The 19624-nt window shown below is 36.1% G+C and overlaps 1 protein-coding gene across 1 annotated transcript; it reads right to left on the bottom strand.

Annotated features, from left to right (window-relative positions):
* Positions 1–9509: 9509 nt before the first annotated feature.
* Positions 9510–18898, bottom strand: LOC143604756 (uncharacterized). Its single transcript, XM_077081143.1, has 4 exons — positions 18718–18898; positions 16916–17254; positions 9631–9686; positions 9510–9551 (listed from the first exon to the last, which is right to left on the bottom strand). The coding sequence occupies exons 1-4, from the start codon at positions 18896–18898 to the stop codon at positions 9510–9512; spliced, it is 618 nt and encodes a 205-aa protein (XP_076937258.1).
* Between the last annotated feature and the right edge of the window lie 726 nt (positions 18899–19624).

The following is a 19624-nucleotide window of genomic DNA, read 5'->3' as shown; positions in this document are numbered from 1 at the left end:
TTCTTTGCACTCCAACAGACTAAATTTCCGCCAACAAATATGGAATATCCATATGTGGATCGACGTGTTTCAAGGCAACGAGCCCAATCGGCGTCAGAGTATCCTATGAGAGAGGATTGATTGGGACGACTAAAAGAGAGACCAAATGACACTGTGCCTTTCACATACCTTAAGATTTTCTTAACTGCTTGAAAGTGATCTATGGTTGGAGCATGAAGAAATTGACAAACATGATTTACAGCATATGACAAATCTGGCCTTGTTATTGTTAAGTATTGAAGAGCACCCACGAGAAAACGATATAGAGTAGGATCCGAAAAGGAAGACCCATTTAATGTGAAAGATTCGTGAGGGGCAAGTGGTGTGCTGATAGGTTTAGAGTCATTCATGCCCGCTTTCTTCAAAATATCAGTGGCATATTTTGACTGAGTGAGAAACAATCCATCATCTGTGTAAGAAACCTCAAGCCCTAAAAAGTAGTTAAGATCTCCAAGATCTTTGATAGCAAATTCTTGAATGAGGCGAGAGATAAAAGGGGCAATAGCAGCTTCATTGTTGCCTTAAAGAATGAGATCATCCACATAAACAACCAAGTACATCGTACATGATGTTTGTTGAAACACAAAGAGTGAGGTGTCAGCTTGGCTACATGTAAAACCGTAGGCGATAAGGAATGCACTTAAGCGTTGAAACGAAGCACGCGGAGCTTGCTTGAGACCATAGAGAGCTTTCAACAGTTTACACTCATGGTCGGGAAACTGAGGATCAACAAAACCCGGTGGTAGCTCCATAAAAACTATTTCGCTTAAATCACCATTTAGAAAGGCATTTTTGACATCTAATTGATGTAATTTCCATTTGTTCAAAACCGCAAGTGATAAGACAATACGAACTGTAGATGCCTTAACAACCGGACTAAATGTATGAGAATAGTCAAGTCCCGGTATTTGAGTATATCCTTGTGCTACCAAGCGTGCTTTATATCTTTCTATTGAGCCATCACAACGATACTTAGTACGATAAACCCACTTTGTGTCACACCCCGACCAAAGGCGGAACATGCCGGGGCGTAACGTATTGATTGGACAGTAGCTCAAAAGACACTAATTAAAGTGACAATAATTATTTAACTTCATTAACAATAAACAAGTACACAATTACAATAAGTAAATACATCATAACTTGTAATTTGAATAAATATCCTAAGGTCAACTAACTATTTTCAATCTTGAATATATCAAATACTTGCACCTGTAACATGTATAAAAATAGAGTTTGTCAACACAAATGTTGGTGAGAATACATAAGTTTTAGTTGTATATATATAGGTAAATCACAATTCATATGTAAATGGGGAGTATTATGACACTTATAAAAATGTAAACAACTAAATAGATGTGGACCCGTTCCTATTGATTCCAAATCAATGTATTTGGGTAAGTGTATGATCATACTAGATGAGAATAGATGAAGATGAGATACCAACCACCAAACATAAAATAAACACTTAAGCATATAGAGCATAATCATAAAGCATGCAATAATCACACATAGACATAAATTGAATTGTGTTTTGAATAGGTGAGGAAATAAAACATGAGTAAAGTTAATAAGGTATACATGCTACCCCCAAAACATAAAAGATGGAAAAATGGGGTATGTAAACACACCTTGACGAGTGAATTAACGAAGACGAGATGGCGATAAAATATAGATAAAAGCGGTTGAGTTCCTCGGGATACGTTGAAAAAATTCCCTATTTGTTCACGATAACATTAATTAAATGACGAAATATTAACAAGATTTATAACGAATTCGGAATTTGATTGGGTTTATCTAAAAATGTAATTAATATAGTTAGTTTTAATTATTTGTAAATAATATAAATTAAAGAGTATAATTAGTTGTAAATAATATAAATATAAAGGTTACTAACCGGTTTAGAAGGAACTTGAAGAATTTTTGAGTTTAAACAATTATTATTATTATTATTATTATTATTATTATTATTATTATTATTTATGTTAATCTTTAAATAAATAGGATAAATAAGATAAATATTATATAATATCTAGTATGTATGTATGTATGTATGTATGTATGTATGTATGTATGTATGTATGTATGTTAACGGAAAAGTTAACGAAAGTTTATTTTGAACCTTGAATATGGTTTGGTCCGGTTTAATAGGTGTGCAAAAATAGATAACGTATTTATTATTTTTAAAGATATATAGTGAATTTATATACAACATATATATATACATATATATATATATATATTATAGATAATTCAAGAAATGAGGGTTCACGACAAGGAAAAACGTGAGTTTGGGGTTCGGTTTCATTAAAATAATGTTTATTTAGTGTTACATATGTAAATTAATAGCTAAAAAGTGATTTAAAAAATAAATTCCAAAAATCGGTGCTGCAGAGACTCGATCCGCGTCTAGATCCGGCTCACGGTTTTAGCCAAAGTGCACATGCCACTGGGGCAGGTGTTTAACACATTAATATCATGAAACTTTTTTTAACTTAAAGGCTTAAACTGATTAACCCCCAAACCCTATAAACCCTAATTCGATTAAGACCCAATTGGACATCAATTATCCTCTGTTAATTGAAATTAGCATAGGGGTTTTGTTCCCTGCTGAAAACCGAGCCTAAGGATTATTACAATTACCTTAATCGGGTACGAATGGAAGGAGAATGGCGACCTAGGGTTGTGGTTTGGATACAAGATCAAAGGTTGATCCAGACGACTTAGTATGGCAAAATTGAGTTAGGGCTATTAGTCGTGATGATGAGGGGATGTAGTGGACGGGTTTAATTGCATTTTGATAACATATTTATAGGGTTTTAGGAACGCGTTAGGCCGTGGTTCGTAATTAAAGGGATTTGTTTTCAATTCGTCATTGTTTACCAATATTAGAGTGTCGGTAGACGCGTTATTAGTTAGCAAACGATTTTGGATGATCAATTCCGTCGATTATGCCGAAAATTATGTAACAAGAAAGAGGGGGGGGGGTTCGGTGGTGACGGGGAAAGGGGAAGAGGAGGGAACGAAGTTTGGTTTAATTGCAGCATGGCCCTTAGGCTTTAGATGTGGGTGCAAGAATAGATAAATGTTAGTTAAGGGGTATTTTATGTATATTTATAATAGTTTTAGTATATTATTGAATAGATGAAACAAAAACCGAGTTGCGGGAAATGAATTAATTACCCAACGATCAAAAGAGTTAATAATTTAGTGATTTTATTAAATAACGATAGTTCAGATAATGATAAAAAGTTTTAAATTGGTCGGGTTTTCGGGTTTGGAAAATAATGATTGTTACACTTTGATCCAACAACGTTAGAAGTGTGTGGACGAGGAACCAAAGTCCAAGTTTTATTATATTCCAGTGCCTTTAATTCATCATGTATAGCAGCAAGACACTTAGGATCTTTGGTTGCGGTTTTATAACTTTTGGGTTCAGTAGATGCGGTTAAAGCAATGTGAAGAGGATGAATGGTTACGGGGGCAAGAAAATCTATGAGAAGTTCCATTATCTTCAAATATTTTTGGAACAGTGTGATTCACGAATTCGGTTCCACCGTCAATTTGAAAAACTTTAACTTTTCGAGAAAATTGGGTTTGCACAAGATTAAGAAAAAATTGTAATACCGAATAAAATCCGCTTTTAGTTTTGAGTGGGTAGAACCATGTGAACCTGGAGTGATCATCAATAACCACATAATATCGATAACCTTCGTTCGAACAAATTGGTGATGGTCCCCATAAATTACAATGAACCAAATCTAAAGGATGCAATGAACGTTTTGAGTTAAGAGCAAAAGATAACTTATGTCCTTTAAAAAGTTGACAAGGTAAACAAACAGTAGGCTTCGGTAAAACCGAAGTAACATTCAAAACACCCAATTTGTTCAAAATAGAAATAATATCAGATTTCATGTGACCTAAACGAGCATGCCAAAGCTCGTATGAGGCTTTATTTGAAATTGAAGCAGCAACAAAAGCTTGATAATCATCTTTCAGAACATAAAGACCATTCTCGCAACGTCCTTTAGCGAGCACCCTTTTTGTTTTCCGATCCTGAATATTAAAATATGATTGAGAAAATAAAATATCAACCGGATGATCAGTGGTTAGTTTGCTGACGTATAATAATTTTGTAACATCCGCATTTCTAAAAATATTAAACAACGGAAAGTTTTGTTATTATCGGTGTGTCGTTAGTTTTATGGTGTGCGTGTTTGTATTTGGATAAGGCTTGGGTTGGTATGGAAGTGGATGGTGGGGCCCATAGCCTCCTATATAAGGCCATCCCCCCATCATTTCACCATTTCTTCCCACCACATACACACACTATGAGAAAATGTTATAGGAACGTTTATGAGCCAAGATCTAGTCGCAATCGATACGTTAACTCGTGTTCAATACATTAACATGGATACATTAAAGGAGGAATACGTTACAGAGAGAATCCCGCATAGTAACGGTATACGAATAAGTTATGGCACAGATCTCTTGTGCTAACTAACTATGGAAGGCCTATTCATAGGCTGGTCTCATTCATTATACTGTAGTAATGAATGAGACCACTCATTCGTTAACAAGGTTAACGAATAAGGTCTTTCCATAGCCCCATTCGCTAAACATCCTTAGCGAATGGGTATACCTTAACGAATGAGCTGCCATTCGTTGCATTGTAGTAACGAATGGGCTCTTACGTTAACAGATGGCCCTAGTCTTTAACGAATCAGGCCTCATTCACTAAACATCCTTAGCGAATGAGCCTTTATACATTAATATAAAGACTAAACTAGCCCTATCCTATTCGAATAGCTGCGGACACCAAATCCGTGCACTTACACACTAGAACACACACATTTTATCTCAAGACCCGAATCCGAATCCAGGTTAAAGTAAGGAAGATTTTGGTGTTCAAGTGCCTTCGAATAGCAAGAACACATCTAGATCCACGATCCGAACCAAACCCGAAGCAAAAAGGTGGGTTTTGGTTTAAAAGGTTAAGTTTTTATGGTTAGTCTTGACATGCAAACCGATGTAATGATAGATCGGGTTGTGAAATGTAAGAAAAACATGAACTTGATAAGTTATAACCCCATGAGAGTGTTATATGGTAAAAATGTGATGTTCGGGCCTTATAAAACGCAAGTATACAAAGTTGATACAACCCAAAACCCTTGGAAAGGGTTAAATTGGGTCCTAAGGGAGAGTCGTGGAGTGAAATGGCCTTGAAATGGTAAAAACGAAGAAAAGGAAAATTTTCGCATCGCATAAGCCATGTGAAGCGAAAAAAGGTTATTTCGCATCGCATGACCATGCGAAGCGAAAAAGGTAATTTCGCATCGCACAGTCATGTAATTTCGCTTCGCATGGTCATGCGAGGCGAAAAAGTTCCATGCGAAGCGAAAAAGTTCCATGCGAAGCGAAATTCCATGCGAAGCGAAAAGTCATGCGAAGCGAAATTCTTCCATGCGAAATTTCATGAAATTCATTTTCTGACGCATTTTTGTTAAAGGACCTATTAACTAAAATAAAATTTTTCCGAGCTGACCTGGCAGCTCAACCCCAGCCAGGGGCTCTGTCCCTTGGATCCTGTTAGGGGCTGCCGCCCCTAGACCCCGCTACCAGGGGCGCTGCCCCGGACCCCCGTTAGTTGAGGGTTTCATTAATATGGATGTATGAAGTAGTAGTAATAGAAAATTGACATTCGTGATGTGTTACACAGTTAGTCGTGCACAACTCAGGAAGGGGATTACTATTAACGATGAACGAAACAGGATCCATGTGAGTTTCTAGCCCCTTTACCTGTTATGTTTTCGAGGCTGTGTGCATACTCCTATGTGATAGTTGTTAATACACCTACCTTAAGTGGTAAGCGTATGACATGTGTATGATATATGTATAACCAAGTATTGAATGTTATTATGGAATGTTTATACGAATGAATATGTGTATATATGTATATACATGACTAGAAGGTATGTATATGCGTGTAAGAAAATGAATGTATGATAGAGTGAAGAGGCAGGTATGGTTATTCAAGATAAAGGGACCAGACCCTAATAATATCTGAGACAGAAGGGACCAGACCCTAATAATATCTGTGATGGTAGAGATAGAATAGCCTATGGCATACCATAGGGAATTATGAAAGAATGCACGAGAGATCGAATGAATGTCTGTACGTATGTAAAGCATGTACGAAAGAAATAATAGTAAGTAAAGCATGAATACGTATCCTCGGACACGTATGAGTAAAGTTATGAATGTCTGAATGTATGTATGTACGCATGAAATAAATGACAGTAAGTAAAGTATGAATACGTGTCCTCAGACACGTATGGGTAAGATTGTGAATGTAGTGTATGTACAATGATTAACTAGAACTCACTCAGCGTAGCCGACTTTTAGTATGCACGCAGGTAAATAGATTGAGGGAGCTGGCTTAAGGATGGCACGTGGCAAGGACTGGAAGACTGGCATCTTGGGAAAGAATGTTATGAATTAATATTATATGCTTTAAGACAAGTTTGCCTTTGTAAGACAATATTCGATGTTTTGTAATGTAATGCATGAAGTTTTTAATTATTCCGCGAAAGTTTTAATTAACTCTGATTTTAGAACTGTGTTTATGAGTAAATCCAACACCAAAGTAGGGTTACCGGGAACGAGGACTTACAAATTTCTTGGTAAGATTAGGGATTACAAGCACGTCATGTAATGAGATATCTTTTGAAATAATAGATGTACCCTTATGTGAAATAGGTAGAGATTTACCGTTCTCAAAAATAACCTGAGAGTTACCTTGATATGGTGCAGATTGATGAAGAGATTCACAATCAGGAGTCATGTGGTCGGTTGCTCCCAAATCAACAATCCAATTAGGTTTATTGGTGGTGACGTGACATTGAGCATGGAACGCTTTGGCTATAGATTCATCTGAAGGTGTAGCTTTGCTAGAATAAGTATGGAGGTTCGGACATGATGAGGCATAATGACCATCGGTACGACACAACTGGTAGTGAGGTGGGCGACGACCTTGATGTCATCCTTTATCACCATTGTACGCACCGCGAGCACCATGTCCACGATAACCAGACGAGCGTCCTCTAGTCTGTTGAGCTTGAAATGCGACTGGAGGGGCTGAAGTGCCATGAAGTGATTGCAGGAATAACTCATGGCTTTCGGCTTGTGAAAGCAAATCACGGAATAGTGGTGGCAGTTTTATGGCCCGAATAGTAGTTGAGAAATTTTCAAATGATGGCCCTAAGCCACATAGAAACCAATGGACTTTCTCAAAGTCAACAACTGGCTGGCCTATGGCAGCGAGTTGGTCACAAATTGATTTGAAGTGATGACCAAACTTGGGGACCAATAATGTACCCTTGGTGAGTTGACAAAGGGAATCACGAAGGGAGTGAATACGCTCTACAGAGGCGTTACTGTAGGCTGTTTCAAGAGCAACCCATATTTGTCTTGCAGTAGTAAGACCAAGGACTTATGCAGCCAATTCTTCCGTGAGAGAAGAGTTGAGAAGAATAATGGCGCGTTGATCAGTTTCATTCCATGAAACAAAGTTAGGATTGGAGACAGATTTGTCTTCAATAGTGATGAGAGGGGCTGGTTAAGGGAGAGTGCCATCAATATGACTTAATAGTTTTTGAAAGGTGAAGATGGGAAGCATGTGATTACGCCATAGAAGGTAGTTGGTGGATGAAAGCTTGATAGTGGTAAGGTGCAGGAGAGCACTCATGGATAAAGATGTATCAATAGCAGGGGTGGTGGCCATGGATGATATCCCAGGAAAAAGAAAAGGGAATTAGGGTTTTTAGAGAAGTTAGGCAATGAAGAAAGGGTGTGTGCTGGTTGATACCATGTAAGAATGGTAAAAATCAACCTTGCATTTGGTTGAGACATGTCTATTAATTTATAATGGAGGATACAACAGTCACTCCTATAATTAGGAGAGTGACCAAATTAAATACATTACAGCAAATATACAAATCATGGCTAAAATCAAGGCAGACTAAAATCAAGACATACTAGAATCAAGGCATAATTATCGGTTAATAGTTTTCATAAATTAGATTATAAAATTTGAATGAAGATTTTGTTAACCATGCATGCAGTTAAATTTAACTCAATTACACTTTTTTTAGAAATATGGCTATTCACAACTTTTTTTAAAAAACATGGCTGCAAACAAAACATTGTAATTCTAACTCTTTTTTACGTTTTAATCATATTAATAATGCAAACTTAACAAGTACCAGGTGAATGACTTTCATATGGTGGGCTTCTAAGACAGACCAGCAGTGAGAACTGAAGACAAAAGCTGTACTTTTTGAGAAGTCAAAGATCTAGCAGTTGGGTGATGAGTTAAAAGCCGAGTTCAAGGCTGCCAATGCTGAAGCTCTTTGTGTGGGCCCACCTGTCCTGTTTGACTTATTTTGACTTTGTAAAAAAGTTAAAAAAAAAGTTATAACTTTAGCCCACAACTATTAAACTCTTATTAAGATTCATTTACCTCTGCAGAATGGCCTCCAAGCCCACTAACCCCGTCCAACTTTCCGAGTCAATTTTTAAATAGAAGACCAAAATACACGTAAATTACTTTTGTTACTTTTAAGTAATTATTAAAATGCACCCCACAAAATCCACTTACTATTTTCTAGAGAGTTGTACAATCACCGGAAAAACACTAGGGGCATTTGTCAGTTTTTAGAAGTAAATAATCCAAAGGTATTTTGATCATTTGATAAATAGTTAACAGAACGTTTAGACATGTTAGTGGGCTAGACTTTTAAGTGATTAAAAAAGTGATAGTTGGGACTAAAAAAAATCAAATTTACAGACCAAATAAGACAATGCAAGCAAAAGTTCCTTTAATGGACTAAAAGGGTAACTTGGGTCAAAACACATGGACTAAAAACATATTTAACTCTAATAACAACAATAATAATATGTGTATATATGTTACATTAGCTTTTGCAGAATCCCATTACAAAAATGTTGTGAAGTTCAGTTTGTTTCCATCGAGAGATGAAGCCAACTCTATATATATGGAGAACAAGTTCATTAAAACACAATGAATAATGAAAAACGAGCGTATGTGATATAAATAATTATTTCTAAATAAATATCACACATACAGACCATAAAAAAATATGATTATAAAATCAAACCTTCAAAATTCAACAAATTTAGCAGCGAACGAGTGATGTTCAATACTTCCAGGCACGTGAATTATGATGAACCAGATTGAAGAAGAAAATAATCACAAGTATTTAACAAGGTTGACACCTAAAAAGATCATAATTAAACATTTATACATATAACAAGCCTGGATTTAATTAAATTTGATCGAGTGTTACCATACAGGTTTTACTTAGAACTACTTTTTTATTATGCATTGAAGTTCCAAATATCTGAATTAGTGCTACTTCATCTAAACTATACATTTTATCAAATAATCCTTAGTCTGCAATGTAATTCTTGTAACGAGAGCCTAACCCGCCCTAAAACAAAATATTTATCATTTCATTAACATTATTAGTATCATAGTAATTCAGAAATTAAAATTTATGACAAAAGTACCTTCAACATAACCATAGACCGAAAGATTGCAACAAATTCCCTTGATATACTCGACCCTAAAAAAGACAAATAATATTATCATCATTAATACAATTCAAACATAGAATAAAAAAAAAGATTGTTTTAGTAAATGCAATACCTAAACGGGTCTTCGTTTGTGTGAGTTAAACATTGTTGTAGCGAGCCAAGCAACCATGTTTTAGTCCTCTGATTTGAATTAAAATTAAAACGACAAAAAAAAAAATACAATAAAATAAAAATACATTAATGTTGAACGTGCAAATACCTAGATGCTATCGTTACCTATCCAACAGCACATATAATAATCCTCTTTCTTTTCATTAGAATAGTATGTTTAAAGAACAGTATAACAATCTCCACTTAAAAAATTTACCGATGTCATCTTTTGTTACTGGTGTTTACCAACCGCCTGAAATGACCATCATCCTGCACTATTTGCCGGAGTTGTGTCGCCTTTAGTGAAATGCCCTGCCAGCTTGATTTATTGTATGTACAACCCAATTCACTCTGGTAAAAGTTTGATCTAAAAATTGTAAACACTGTTACCATAAATACAAACCCTAAACATATAGGCATAAAACAGAAGATTAGAGCCGGGAATCGAACCTGTATGACCATAATTGACGGTGAAATTAAAGCGTACCTAATATTGCAATCGATTGTGAGAATTTTAGTATATCCGCGCATATATGTAAACTAGGTTATAAACTCGTGTATTACACGGGTTTGAAAAATTAAATCCCATTCATTATCTTATGATATGATTCTGTTTCTTTAAGTTACAATAATCATGTACAAAAAAACATATCAAAACTTTTGAAAAGTCACAATAGCAAAAAAATATAAACAAATTGCTTCTAAGTATATTGTTGTATTAGTTTCAACTGAACTAACAATTGCAAAAGTTTCTACTGGTAAAAAAGTTACTAAAGGATTCAAATTGAGGGTTTAATGATATTAAATTATTAACTATCCATAACAAAAAAAAAAAAAAAACTTATGTGGCTTACTTCATGTCTTTTTATTCTAATTCATGTCTTAGATTATAAAATTTGAAGCAAGAGCAACTGCATATTTGGTAATATCGACAAAGAAAAGGTAATATTAATGTTGCAAATGTTTTATTCACAACAAATAAGTATCTCACGGCAAAACAAACCATCATTCCCCTCATATATCAAACAATTTTGAGATTCTTGTATAGAAGATAGAACACAAAGAAATCATAATAATACACAACCAACTTTAAAGAAACATATTAGTATTTCAGACGTCTTGCTCATGATCTTACTTCTTACAATGATTTTGTATAAAATTGGTTTGCAGCACCCATAATTACAACCGTTTTCCTAACACTTTATGACCTTAACTTGCAAGATTTGAAATATATAAAAAAAATGAGTGATGTGCCTATAACAGACAACTCAATGTCATCACCACCAGGATACTCTTCCAAAATGATATGAATTTTTCTTCATGAATATAAATGGATATAATCATATGATCAAGGAAACAAAACTCACCAAACACCACTGTATTTTAGGGATCAAAACAACTCATTTTCTATATCCTTAGCCTGAAACTCTAGTTGATGCAAGTTTGTGTCAATAAATAAGCACAATGAATTTAACTATTAGTTAGCATGTGACAAAAAGATGCAAATAGTTGTTAGATCTGAAAGAAAGAGTTCTGATATGCACCTTCATCAATCTCCTATTCTCCTTGAGTATTGAATTATGTCACTTTAACAAAGGTTACCAATACATATAAAAAAAGTTTATTGTTTTGGTCAAAATTTAACAAAGGCAATTTCGTACCCAAATTAGTGAGTGATGCGTGGTGCTTGGTTGAAATGAACGTACAAATGTTGTGACACAATGATTTGTTGCGAGGAAAAAACCCGTTATCCTGAGGATAAAAAGAAAAAAACCCTGGACGGTGAAAATTATCACCACCAATTTATTAATAATCAAAATCGGTTACAAGTGTTGGAGCTAATTGGATCGTGATTACAATATGCGATTACTGCTAAATATCGAGTGCTAAGAGTGTGTGTCAAATGATCCAAGCATAGCTTTATTTATACAAAAGACTAGCTAACTAAACTCCTAATTATCCGGAAGTAGTAGACTTCTTCCAATTAGCCGTTAAACTCCACGACCTCCATTGAGCACCTGGTAGTTGGAGTGGTTGAGGTGTAATCCGAGTCTTCAACGAATCATGGGAACGTTATATGACCTGGTAAACAATAGAAAATAGCGATTGATCCATTAATTATAGAATATATTAAGGATACCTGTTACTTTGGAGGATACCATATCCTGGAGTTATCCTAAACATATCGCTTGCTTAGAATACTGAAAATCCGATGCTTAACAATTGTCCCAAAATTTGACGGCTGTGAAAGTGCTTTATAGCTGTTAAATTTTTGAAATTTGAACTCTGCATATGGGATAGATGTCACACCCCGCCTTCGGGCCTAGACGTGTGACTCACAGTTGGTACCGTTTTTGTCAATTTATCAAAGTTTGCAGCGGAAAATGTCAATTTAAAAATATTTACTTTCATTACAAGGGAATTAAACACCCTTGTATGTTTTATAAAATTACTTGTTTAAAAATAAGTTTAATATATATGCTTCATTACAAAATTAGCTGAGCCACCAGCTGCATTCTATGCCTAGTGATTTTCTATCTCCACTGGCATATTTACCACTATTCCTTACTCCTGGTTACCTGAAAACAGTTTGAAAATACGTCAGCTATATGATGGTGAACACGCAGACTCGATAAAAGGTTTTCACAATTCGTAATGACTCAACACCAATAGCATTCAACGACTCAGTGGGTCTCAATCCCATTGATATAATGTTTAATATATTTAATTCCCGTGTATATTTTATTTATTATTTTATTAGTTTTGTTCGGTTTTCTTGTAAGATTTGTATACTACTAACATGGTTTTATGTTTTAGGTTTCGGGTTTTAATTCTGGTGAAAAGAGGGCGAAAAACGAGCAAAAACAAGCCGAACCGGAGAACCGACACGTCAGGAAATGAACCGGACCGAACCAAGAGTGAACCGGACCAGACAAGTGGACCAGACCCCCACCCCCTTAAGCCGGAGAGCAGCGTGACTCATCAGAACTAAACATACGCACAAACCATATAATTGGACTTCACTCGCCCATAGAGAGTCACTTGCCTCGTGGTTAGTATGCCTGTAGTGTGGCCACTATAGTACATATATGTAAGGATACAGCCACATGTGTATTTTAGCCTGAGTGTTTAGTACTACCTTGTATCAAAACATTTTAGAGGATTTGAACCAACCCTCATGCAAATACTTTTCATAACTCTTTTACATATGGATAACAGTCCATAGTTACAAGAGTAAATATCTTTCAAATATCATATAGACGTATTCACATTGAAAACATATTCATACTATAAAAAGGTTGGGCGTATTCACCTTTTATTATACCAATGTATCTCACTGACAAATGCCTGTTCTTTATCTCGGACCTATAGTACGAGAATAATATTTCATAAATAACTAGATCTACAATCTAGCTTTAGACCATTAGTCCATTTGCATAATCCTTACCTTGATATTTCATTTCATTTTATAAAAATATATGTTTCATATATAAGCTACGTTTCTTCATGAGAAGAAATGTGTATATCCAGTTTCTTCTTTCATAAGCAATATCTTTATAAAATAAAGACCAACATTTCATCTATAATCTTAACTTATGAAAGCTTTATATTTTACTTACTTAACTGATCAAGGTATAGATTATACCCTTGACTAGGGTCTAAGCCATATAAAATAATTATAAATAATAGCTTAAGCAGAACCCCTACCTTTTGCGGGTATTTTATTTGCCTAAGCTTTTCACGGGCAGCACTTCTATTTCCTTATTACGTATTGAAGTTTAAACCGTCAGAACTTTGTTTCGAACTCGCTTAACACATCTACGGGTCGTTAAAACTCTAATTCTTGCACAAATTACGAGAAATCGGGACCACAGAACCTCACACGAGTCGGGCACGCCTCCCAAGGTTGTGTGTGTGAAAGTGAGTGTGAAAATGGGATGAGAATGCTTCAACCCGTAGCCCCCTTTTATAGGCAAAGTTTTGACCACCATCGCGTAGAGCGATGGGGATTTCCCCCTGGCCATCGCGTAGCGCGACGCCGCAATCCACCAGAGGCTGCCACGTGTTGATACGTGGTTGATCTGGTTACTTAATGTGGTCATCGCGTAGCGTGATACCCCCTTCCTTCTGAACCATCGCGTAGCGCGACGCCCCTTTTTCTAAATGACGTAGGCTGTCGTGGTCTACTCAAACAATTAATTTTAAGACTTAAATACCTATAATAAGTACGGGTAGGTAAGGTCGTCTCATAAGGGACTTAAGGAAAGTGCAAGTTTATTTAATTTATAACTAATTATTTAACCTAAGCGGACAGAGGATGTCAAGCGGTTTTTAGAAAAAGATTTAATTAAAACTAAATGATTACTTAAAAAGACTTTGTAAACAATATTAATAAAAAGTATTCATTCTAGGTTCGGGTTGTGTGTTCCATACATTAATCACAGATTCTTTAGTCTTTGGTTTTATAATAATTGCTAGTCCTATGGTTTGATTTATGATGACAAACGATACCCTAACCGAATTGTTGACACAAATGAACCCGGACAACACAATTACCAACTCTATGTCTAGGAAAATTAACTCAATGATAAGGTTTGATGATTATAGTTCAAGGACACAAGAGCCTAACCCTAAATGTTGATGAACAACCAAACAAACGTTACATAAATCAATAATTGTAAACACAAACCTTAATCAACCAAATAACTAATTAAGCAAGATAAATTTATATAAAATCAATCATGCTATATTCATGAAGCACAAGAATCTGATCATAACAGTATATTACACAAAACCTTAGCCTAGAACTAACACACACGACTAGCCGGACATCGACATAATCGTTAAAGCACTTATCTTGATGAACATATGATCAATGATGGAATCGGAAGCTTCGGGATGGCTGAAAGTCGCCCTAGAACACCTCTTTTGCCTCTGGAAGTCAATATATGCCGAATGGGGTCGAAAAATCGTTTATATAGTGAAAAACCTAACTGTTTGCCGACTTTGAGCATATTCGCGTATCGCAAAGTTGCTTGTCCTGCATCTTCTTGATACGCAAAGAGGCAACTGACTTCATTTTCGAATTTTTCTTGTCGAGAAACATGAAATTCATATATTATGGATTTCGTAACTCATTTTCTAGGCCGAGATATGCCCGTTTTACTAAAAGACACTTTCCTGGTAACCCATCTTGTTCAGTTTTCACTTTGGCTTTAGGTTTCTCATCCAATCCTTTCCTGAATCCTTCTTAACCCTCAATACATGTTTCCCCATACTTCCATCATCTCGAGGCTTGCTTAATCTTCATCTGGATGGCTCTGAATTGGCTCGTTTAAGCTCCTTAACTTCCAATGTCCTGAAAACATATAACAACTCTTGAAGTACCAATGTTCATTCATTTATTTACCTAAATATAACTAATTAATATATAATAATAACTAACTTTTACCCAACCATCACTAAACTCATGGGAAACTGCATCTCCTAGCGCGATGATCTAGTCTGTATACCCATCGCGTAGCGCGATGGGTCTGGAAATCATAATTTTTATTTTTAGTCCTTGAACTTCAGTATCTTGTCACTTCTTGGTCTACCTTCCACAGTTCAAAAATACTAAAGCGGCCCTTATGCGGCTCGCGGCAATGCAAACGTGCGAAGTGCAAAGTGCACCATCAAAACGCCACATTACGCCCCTCGCCCGAGTCCGTGCGCGTGCGCGTCGGGTGCTTCGCACCCTCCGCTAGGACTAGAGACAGTGGTTAGCCACATAAGAACATTACCATGGAAAACTCCTTCCTTATAAAGTGCTTTCATTTCTTTCCCACTTTCCATGTGGGATGGAGTTTTCCTTATTTATTCCCTTAACATAAAATGTCTTCTTTACTTTATCATACTTTTCCCCTTACTATCTCATAAATAATTTTGGTCCTTCACTTTTATAAATTTGTCAAATTTGGACCTAAATTTTGGGGATGTTACATCCTTCCCACCTTGGAATGAATCTCGTCCTCGAGATTCGCTAGAACAGATGTGGATACTTCTTTCTCATTTCTGATTCTAACTCCCAAGTAAACTCTGGTCCTCTTTAGGAGTTCCACCTTATTTTGACTAACTTTAGCTTTCGTCGTTTAAGTCTCTTAACTTTGAAATCTTCAACTTGTAGAGGTTGTTCTACAAATTTTAGATTTTCGTTAATTTCAACATCTTTTAGAGGCATAGTTAAAGTTTCTTCAGTCAAACACTTGCGTAAGTTTGAAACAGAAAATACATCATGTATGCCTTTCATTTCTTCTGACAATCGTAAGCGATAAGCTACAGTACGGATTCGTTCTAACACTTCGAATGGTCCTATAAAACGCGGACTTAGTTTTCCTTTCTTGCCGAATCGTACGACACCTTTCCAGGGTGAAACCTTTAACAAGACTTTATCGCCTACTTGAAATTCCAACGGCTTACGGCGAACATCAGCATAAATCTTTTGTCGATCTCTTGCCGTTTTAAGTCGTTCACGGATTTGCAATATATTATACGTTGTTTCTTGGACTATCTCAGGTCTAGACATTTGATTATCTCCAGTTTCAGACCAACACACCGCGTTCTACATTTCCGTCCATACAATGCTTCATATGGTGCAACCTGAATACTCGTGTGATAACTATTATTGTACAAGAATTCCATCAAAGGAAGATGATCATCCCAACTTCTCCTAGATCAATCACACAAGCTCGGAGCATATCTTCAAGCGTTTGAATTGTTCTCTCACTCTGCCAATCAGTTTGAGGATGATAAGCAGTGCTAAGATTCAATTGAGTTCCTAACGCTTGTTGGAAACTTTTCCAAAAGTGAGAAGTAAATCTACTGTCTCGATCAGATATATTAGACAATGGCACACCATGCAATGATACAATATTGTTTACGTATAATCGTGCCAATCTATCCATAGAATAGGATTCATTGATTGGTATGAAATGAGCAGACTTAGTTAACCTATCGATGATGACCCATATAACATTATGTTGTCTGATAGTATTAGGGAGTTTTGTAATAAAATCCATTGTTATCATCTCCCATTTCAAAGCAGGCAGCTAAGGTTGTTGTAGCAAACCTGAAGGTTTCTGGTGTTCAGCTTTGATTTGCAAACAAGTTAAACATTTGGCTATGTACAAAGCAATATCCTTTTTCATCCCGTTCCACCAGTAGTCAAGCTTAAGATTTTGATACATTTTATCACTACCGGGATGCATCATATGCTTAGAGTGATGAGCTTCACTCATAATTTTTTCACGTAATTCATCAACATTCGGTACCCAAATTCTGTTTCCAAGTCTGAGTATGTCATCATCTCCTTTGACTAAAGAGTCGATTGTACCATTACGTTTTTCTTCGGAGATTTGGTTTTCTTCGATTGCTTTCTTCTGTGCTTTCTTGACTTCTTCAATTAAATCTATTTGTAGTTCCAGTCTTAAGGATCTGACCCTCTTGGGTTTTTCATGTTCTTTCCGACTCAATGCGTCAGCTACTACATTTGCTTTTCCTTCATGATAGATGATTTCACAATCGTAATCGTTTAGAGTTTCCATCCATCTTCTTTGACGCATATTAAGTTCCTTTTGATCAAAGATATGTTTTAAACTCTTATGATCAGTGTACACGATAAACTTAACTCCATATAAATAGTGTCTCCATAACTTTAAGGAAAATATTATGGCACCTAACTCCAAATCATGAGTTTTATAATTCTTTTCGTGTACCTTCAATTGACGAGAAGCATAAGCTATTACTTTGTTTCGTTGCATTAGTACACAACCCATACCTGAATGAGATGCATCACAAAATACAACAAAATCTTTAGTACCTTCTGGCAAGGCCAGGATAGGTGCATTAGTAAGCTTTTGTTTGAGTAAGTCAAATGCTTCTTGTTGCTTGGTTCCCCATTCATACTTAATATTCTTTCGAGTTAAAGAAGTTAAGGGAACTGGTATACGGGACAAATTCTCGATGAATCTTCTATAATATCCGGCCAAACCTAGGAAACTTCGAACTTCGGTTGGCGATCTAAGAATTTCCCATTTGGCTATTGCTTCAATTTTGGTTGGATCTACTTGAATTCCATTTGCATTAATAACATGACCAAGAAATTGTACTTCATGCAGCTAAAATTCACACTTGGAAAATTTAGCATATAATTTATCGTTCAGGAGTAATTCAAGCAAGATCTAAGATGAACCTATGATCTTCTTCCAATTTAGAGTAAATAAATATATCATCGATGAATACGATTACAAATTTATCTAAATAGGGCTTACAAATTCTGTTCATCATGTCCATGAATGCTGCGGGAGCATTTGTAAGTCCAAATGGCATGACCGTGAATTCAAAATGTCCACATCTTGTTCTAAATACGGTTTTTGGAATATCTTCTTCTTGGAGTTTTAATTGATGTTAACCTGAACATAAACCGATCTTAGAAAAACAACTTGCTCCTTGTAGTTGATCAAACAAATCATCGATTCTTGGGAGCGGGTATTTATTCTTGATTTAACACTTTGTTTAGCTCGCGATAATCGATACACATTCTCATCGACCCATCTTTCTTTTTCACAAATAGGATCGGAGCTCCCCAAGGTGAAGAACTTGGTCTTATAAATCCTTTCTCTAACAGTTCGTCTAACTGTTTCTTTAATTCTTTCATCTCCGTTGTTGCTAATCTATACGGGGATTTGGCTATTGGAGCGGTTCCAAGTACCAAGTCTATTCTAAATTTAACATCACGCTCTGATGGTATTCATGGTAATTCTTCTGGGAAAACATCAGGAAATTCTGAGACAATTGGTACATTTTTTAATTTCTTTTCTTTGAGTTCCTCCATTACATACACCATGAATGCTAGGCATCCTTTGCGCAAACATTTATTAGCTTTAATCATTGAGATTAAGCTAACATGACCTGCATCTTTGTCTCCAGCAATTTGAATTGACTTCCCATTTGTTGCACAAATTTTGATTGCTTTCTTATCGCATAAGATACGAGCTTGATTATCAGATAACCAGCCCATATCTAAGACGATATCAAAGCCTGCCAATGTCATGGGTAACAACTGGACGGGTATGATATGTTCTGCTAATTGAATTTTGCCCTTATTCAAGACTTCAGATATTCTAACTTGGTTACCGTCGGCTGTTTCAACTACGAGGGATTTGTCTAACTTAACTAAGGGTTCGTTTAATAGACTACAAAATTTCTTATCTATAAAACTTTGGTTTGCACCCTAGTCAAACAAAACCCTAGCATAGACATTATTGACGAGAAATGTACCGGTTATGACATCCGGCATCTCAGTTGCCTTCTCGGTGTTGAGCACAAAAACACGTGCAATTCCCTTTCTTCCTTCATTCTTGGTGCCGCTACCACTTGCATCATCTCCTCCAGTTTTCCTCTTCGGGCACTCATTTTGAAAATGTCTCGTCTCTCCACAACCATAGCAAGCAATCTTATTTTTTCAACAATCGGTTGTTGCATGACCTACTTGTTTACAATTAGTACTGGTAACTGACTGATTAAACCTGCACGATACCCCCTTCCTTCTGAACCATCGCGTAGCGCGACGCCCCTTTTTCAAAACTCATGGGAAACTACATCGCGTAGCGCAATGATTTAGTCTGTATACCCATCGCGTAGTGGGATGGGTCTGGAAATCAGAATTTTTATTTTTAGTCCTTGAACTTCAGTATCTTGTCACTTCTTGGTCTACCTTCTACAGTTCAAAAATACTAAAGCGGCCCTTATGCGGCTCGCGGCGATGCGAGCGTGCGAA

Source organism: Bidens hawaiensis, unplaced genomic scaffold, assembly GCF_021521415.1.
Source record: "Bidens hawaiensis isolate Kalapana, Puna unplaced genomic scaffold, B.hawaiensis_p1.1 tig00066462_1, whole genome shotgun sequence".
Lineage (NCBI taxonomy): Eukaryota > Viridiplantae > Streptophyta > Magnoliopsida > Asterales > Asteraceae > Bidens > Bidens hawaiensis.
This window is presented reverse-complemented; position numbering and strand designations above follow the sequence as displayed.